At 37.3% G+C, this 6062-nt stretch overlaps 1 protein-coding gene across 1 annotated transcript; it reads right to left on the bottom strand.

The window, feature by feature from the left end:
* Positions 1 to 1336: 1336 nt before the first annotated feature.
* Positions 1337 to 2515, bottom strand: LOC110738200. The gene is made up of 2 exons (XM_021918572.1): positions 2129 to 2515; positions 1337 to 2039 (listed from the first exon to the last, which is right to left on the bottom strand). Exons 1-2 carry the CDS (start codon positions 2282 to 2284, stop codon positions 1566 to 1568), a joined length of 630 nt encoding a protein of 209 aa, XP_021774264.1. The 5' UTR covers positions 2285 to 2515; the 3' UTR covers positions 1337 to 1565.
* Between the last annotated feature and the right edge of the window lie 3547 nt (positions 2516 to 6062).

Here is a 6062-nt window from a genome sequence, read left to right as displayed (position 1 = left end):
TGTTCTTTTATATGCCCATGTACATTAGTATATACCTGCATGTTTATTCCGCCTTTTTGTACTTTGGGGCGGATGCACCATACGGATCGTGCATCCGCCTCCACGAACCAAGCTAAAGCTTTATTTCAGTATCTCGTGCCGGCCTCAAACTTTCAAAGTGACTTCATCTATGGCAAGGGCGGAGCCATGGCCCAATTGCCAGCCCCTTTATATTCAAATCTGGCATAGGATAAAATTTAATCTTTGCATAAATATTGCTTTGTTTAGTTATATCTGAACGGTTGTAGTAGTTTTTGGCAAATATAAGGACGCTAGTCCCAATTAAGTTCGATTCTTAATAAGTGTCAATTGCATATTATTTTTTTCTATCCAATTCAATTTAATTCCACTATTTCTTTTACTACGTAAAAGTATTATAAGTTTTATGTACATTTCTTTTAACCATTCAATCTTTATATTTACTGCTCGTAGGTATCGTACAACTTACATATATTACATTTTGTTAAAAAACATAGTGCAAATACATTTTGTTTACTATGGAAGATAAACATGGAGAATCTAATATACCTGGAAACTCTTTCGATAACCTACTACCACCCGATTACATATTTGAGCCAACTACCCGACTACAGATTTGAACCCTATAATCTGTATATGGTGGCATTAAAGACCGCATGTCAGATTCCAACGTGTAATTCCATACGTAGTGTCGAATTATAATGTTAGTTGGTTGTAATACCAATTATTTTAATATTTTATCGGATATATTTTAGTGTTAGATATTTTAAAAATTTTATGATTTTTTATTTTTTGTACGTAGTATTCTATTTTTTTTTTATCCTTTACAAATTATTAAAAATGAAAGCTAACATTAATAGTGTTAATTACAGAGTTTAGCATAGAGTTTTTTTACCATCTAATTGATGTGTGTTTAAACTGTAACTAGGAGGTGAAACAAATTTTAAATTGATCTGTTTTCGGTTTTTGGAGTTGTTAGTCATTATAAAAAATATAATGAGTTACTAGGTTTATAAATCTATTCTAATTACCGAACTGTAGTTTAAGAATATTATTAAACAGTTTTGATTATGAGAATTTTTTTTATTAGTAAAGTTAATTCATTAATAATTAATTATAAGTCATAAACGCTTGAATGATCCCTTGTGATTTTTCCCATTATCTGTATGTGTCTTGAATGAATGCAAATCACCAATATTTATAGTTGAAAATAGAGGTTAAAGAAATTACTAGAATACTTGAGAATTATTTTATCATTCTTGTAGCTATGATGCTCTATAATTTTCAAGAACTAAATCTTCTAGACTTGTAGTTGGTTCCAGTTTTTATAATTCTATAGAAGTAATAGAACGGTCTACAAAATATTACTTGATAAAAAAATATAGAGAAATTCGAAATTGTAAGCAGCCTTACCCTTACTTGATTCCTAAAAGCTTTTGGTTTTATAATACGTATAAATACTCGGCTAAAACAACGGGCCTAAATCATTTGGGCAACAAGTAGTAGTCATGACCATCATATTTTCAGTCAGACATATCAACAAACAGCTAGCAGGCACAACCCTGATTACAAAGAGAAGAGCTAATGGATGTACAGTGAGTAACTCCCCAATCAGCAAGACTCTTTCTCTTCTGAACATTCTTCTTAGACCTGGGTTTCGTCTTATAAACCGGGTTAAACACCACCTTCCTCGGCTTCGGCTTCGGCTTCCTGAGCCTCTTCCTCTTCCTCTTCCTCTTCCCACAAGTAGTGATCTGCAGCTGGGTATGATCATTAGAGAAGGAGAAAGAGTTGAGAGATTGAAGTGTAAAGGCAGCATTGTGATGATCATCGCGCCATCGAAGAGAGTCAAGGTCATCGTTGACTTGATCCATGGAAAGAGGAAGATGAGGTGATGAAGAAGTATCGGATAATGAAGAACGAATAGGGTTCATCAACATGGTGTGATCAAATCCATCCAATGCTTCCAGAACCTTCTGACGCTTCTTGTCGACTTTCATGAATCCGTGCATATGGAACACCTTTTTCATAATTCATGTATTAATAAACCATAGAATAAAAATGGAGAAATGAAATGAAATGAAAATGGAGATGGATTGAAATACATTACCTGATTGAGTTGGACGATGGTTAAACGAGTGGCGAGTGGATTTTTGTAATAGCGATGGTAATCCTCGATACACAGATTGCGGCGGGTCTTCATTTTCTCTCCTTCCAAAGCTACTGCCTTTTTCACGCTACGATTGGGGGTTTTTCCTATTTTCATTTTTTATTGGGGGTCTCTAGTCTCTACCACTCTAGCTTAGTTTCTTGTTTGTTAAAGTTGATTACGAGACTACGAGAGTTTGTGAGGGATAAATTTGATTGAATTATTTATTATTAGTACTTGAGTATTATTGTCGTAATACTGCGTAATAATCAAAGCGACAATATATGTGTATGCTGTTAAAATTTTAAAATACGGCTATTTCACCAAATGTCACTGAGTAATTTAAAAATTCACCAAATGTCATCGGACTTTTCAAAATTCACCAAATGCCACTGAGTTTTTAAAAAATTCATCGAGTGCCATTAATGACTAACGGCAGTTAACTCCGTTAGTCATTAAGGCTAATTATGCCACGTGGTGTATTCTAATTGGTTCACTTTATTATTATTTTATTTATCAAAAAAAATTAAAATCAGAAGTTTTCAAAAAAAAAAAAAAATTAAATCAGAAACAAAAAAAACAAAAAAAAAACCCCAGCCACTCTTCCCACCGCACCACGGCACCACCGCCCCTACGTCAGCCCAACCCCTTGCCCCCACCCCCACCGACGACCAACATCCTCTTTGGTGTCGGCGGCCACCCTTCCCCCTACCCTTACCATCTCCATCCACTTCCCCCCCTTAAACCACCATCATCGACACCCTAAAACCCCAAAATTGAAATCTCCAAAATCGAAACCCTAAATTTCGATTTTAAGGTTTTCGATTTTGGGGTTTAAGTGAGGTGGTTCAGGGGGTGGAGATGGGAGGGGAAGGGCTGGTTTGGGTTCGCCGGAGCGGGGAAGGGGCTTCGAATTAAGGAAAATCGATATTGGGGGTTTAAGGTGTCGAAACCCTAGATTTCGATTTTGGGGTTTTTAATTAAGGGATCCGGCGTGATGGTTGAAAGGGTGGAGCTCGAAGGGGATGAACTGATTTGGGTTCTCCTGCGTGGGGGGGGGGGGGAGTTTGGTCATCGGCGGTGGGGAGGGGAGGGATTGTCGAGGGAGAAAGAGGGTTTGTGAATCGCGGATGGGTTGCGTCGTCGGCTTGGGTTGACTAGGCTGGGTTGCGTCGTCGGCGTGGGTTGGCTAGGCTGGGTTGCGTCGTTGGCGCGGGTTAGCTAGGCTGGGTTGTGTCGTCGCCGGTGCGGTTGTTCAGGGCTGGGTTGCGCCGCGGTGGGGACTGGCTGGAGGCGGAGATATGGTGGTGGCAGTGACAGACGGTGGTTGGGACTGGGTCATGGTGGCTATTTTTTTTTTAAGTTTTTTATTAAGTAATTAATTTACTAATTTAATAAGCAACCAATCATAAGCCACCACGTGGCATAATTAGCCTTAATGACTAACGGAGTTAACTGCCGTTAGTCATTAATGGCACTCGGTGAATTTTTTAAAAACTCAGTGGCATTTGGTGAATTCTGAAAAGTCCGATGGCATTTGGTGAAATAGCCGTTTAAAATATAATACTGTACTAAATAATGAGAAATATAACGCTATAATATTGAGGGGGTCACAACAACACTTATATATAATGTCACACAATCAACCAAATACTCTAACAAATCAACCCAAACTAATTCACCAATATCATAGACGGACCTAGGGGGTGGCCTGCCCAGGCCATGCATGGCCAGACCCATGATCCTAAATAATTATATATAATTCAGGCTGTAACATTATACAATATACAGAGTATTGATTTGGCTAAGATGGTTCCGTGTTTCCACTTTGCCACAATTGGTTTGGAATTCGACACTAAAATTAAGCTGATAAAGAGAAGATACCCTAAATCAACACGAGAATTATACATGTAAAAACCTCCACGTACATTTATGACAACAAATAATCATCATATATGGTTCCAAACGACATTATAGGACCCCGAAATGTACACCCTAAAATTTCAAGACTTTTCAACACCGGGCCCTAAAACCACCAAAAATTCTCAAAAACCGTGAATATTGGACTTCAATTTTGGAATTTTTTGCTTTTTTCGCCCAGAAATAAAAATTGCCGAAATTTTTACCATGGTCCCTAGTATCCTCTGAGAGTCCAATTGGGCGGGTGGGAACCATCCTATTTGCCTTTAAACGACCAATTTACCGATTTACAACTTGAATCGATTTCATTAACTCAAGCCTACCACGAACATTTATGACAACATATAATGATCATATATGGTTCTAAACGGCAGTATATGACCCCGATATGTATTCCCTAAAATCTCAAGGTTTTTCGACACCGTACCCAACCTCAAAAATTTCTCAAAAACCGTGTATAAGCTTTCAATTTTAGAATTTTTTGACTTTTTTTCACCCGGAAATAAAAATTGCCGAAATTTTTACTATGGTCCCTAAAAACCTCTGGGAGTCCAATTGGGTGGGTGTATCCATCCAATTTTCTTTTAAACGACCAATTTACCGGTTTACAACTAGCACTGGTTTCATTAATTCAAGCCTACCACGAACAATTATGACAACAAATAATGATCATATACGGATCCAAACGACATTATATGACTCCGAGATGTATCCCATAGAATTTCAAGGCTTTTCGACACCGGGCCCCGAAACCTCCAAAATTTCTCAAAAAGCATGGAATACATATCGGGGTCATATACTGCCGTTTAGAACGACTTTTTTTTGCCCGAAAATAAAAAAATTTTTTTGCCCGAAAATAAAAATTGCCGAAATGTTTACTATGGTCTCTAATACCCTCTGGGAGTCCAATTGTGTTAGTGGAACCATCCAATTAGCCTTTAAAACGACCAATTTGCCGGTTTACAACTTGCACCGATTTCATTAACTCAAGTCTACCACGAACATTATTGACAACAAATAGTGATCATATATGGTTCCAAACGACATTATATGACCCCGAGATGTATTTCCTAGAATCTCATGGATTTTCGATACCGGGCCCCGAAACCTCCAAAATTTCTCAAAATGTGTGGATATTAGTCTTTGATTTTGGAATTTTTAGACTTTTTTTCGACCGGAAATAATAATTGCCGATATGTTTACCATGACCCCTAATACCCTTCAGGAGTCCAATTGGGTGGGTGTAACCATCCAATTTGTATTCAAACGACCAATTTAATTACCGGTTTACAACTAGCATCAATTTCATTAATTCAAGCCTACCACGAACATTTATGACAACAAATAATGATCATATATAGTTCCAAACAATATTATATGACTCCGAGATGTATCCCATAGAATTTCAAGACTTTTCGACATTGGGCCCTGAAACCTCCAAAATTTCTCAAAAAGCGTGGATATTAGCCTTCAATTTTGAAAATTTTTGATTTTTTTTTTTAGCCAGGAAATAAAATTGTCGAAATGTTTACCATGGTCCCTAATATTCTCCGGGAGTCCAATTGGGTGGGTGGAACCATCCAATTTGCTTTTAAACGACCAATTTATTGGTTTACAACTTTGCACCGATTTCATTAATTCAAGCCTACCACGAACATTTATGACAATAAATAATGACATATATGGCCCCAAACAGCATTATATGACTCCAAGATGTATTCCATAGAATTTCAAGACTTTTCGACACCGGGCCACTAAACCTCCAAAATTTAATTATCAAAAAGCGTGGATATTAGCCTTTTATTTTAGAATTTTTTGACTTTTTTTGCCCGGAAATAAAAATTGTCGAAATGTTTACCATGGTCCCTAATATCCTCCTGGAGTCCAATTGGGTGTGTGAAACCATTCAATTTGCTTTTAAACGGCCAATTTACCGGTTTACAACTTGCACCGATTTACCGATTTACAACGACCA

The sequence above is a fragment of the Chenopodium quinoa genome, unplaced genomic scaffold (genome assembly GCF_001683475.1).
Source record: "Chenopodium quinoa cultivar QQ74 unplaced genomic scaffold, ASM168347v1, whole genome shotgun sequence".
NCBI classification, from domain to species: domain Eukaryota; kingdom Viridiplantae; phylum Streptophyta; class Magnoliopsida; order Caryophyllales; family Amaranthaceae; genus Chenopodium; species Chenopodium quinoa.
The sequence above is the reverse complement of the archived record's forward strand: the minus strand, read 5'-3'. Positions and strand labels throughout refer to the sequence as shown.

Coding starts and splice junctions, on each gene's coding strand:
- LOC110738200 (XM_021918572.1), bottom strand. CDS start 2,284: ATGAAAATAGGAAAAACCCCCAATCGTAGCGTGAAAAAGGCAGTAGCT. Junction 2,040..2,128: donor CCATCGTCCAACTCAATCAG/GTAATGTATTTC, acceptor ATTATGAAAAAG/GTGTTCCATATGCACGGATT.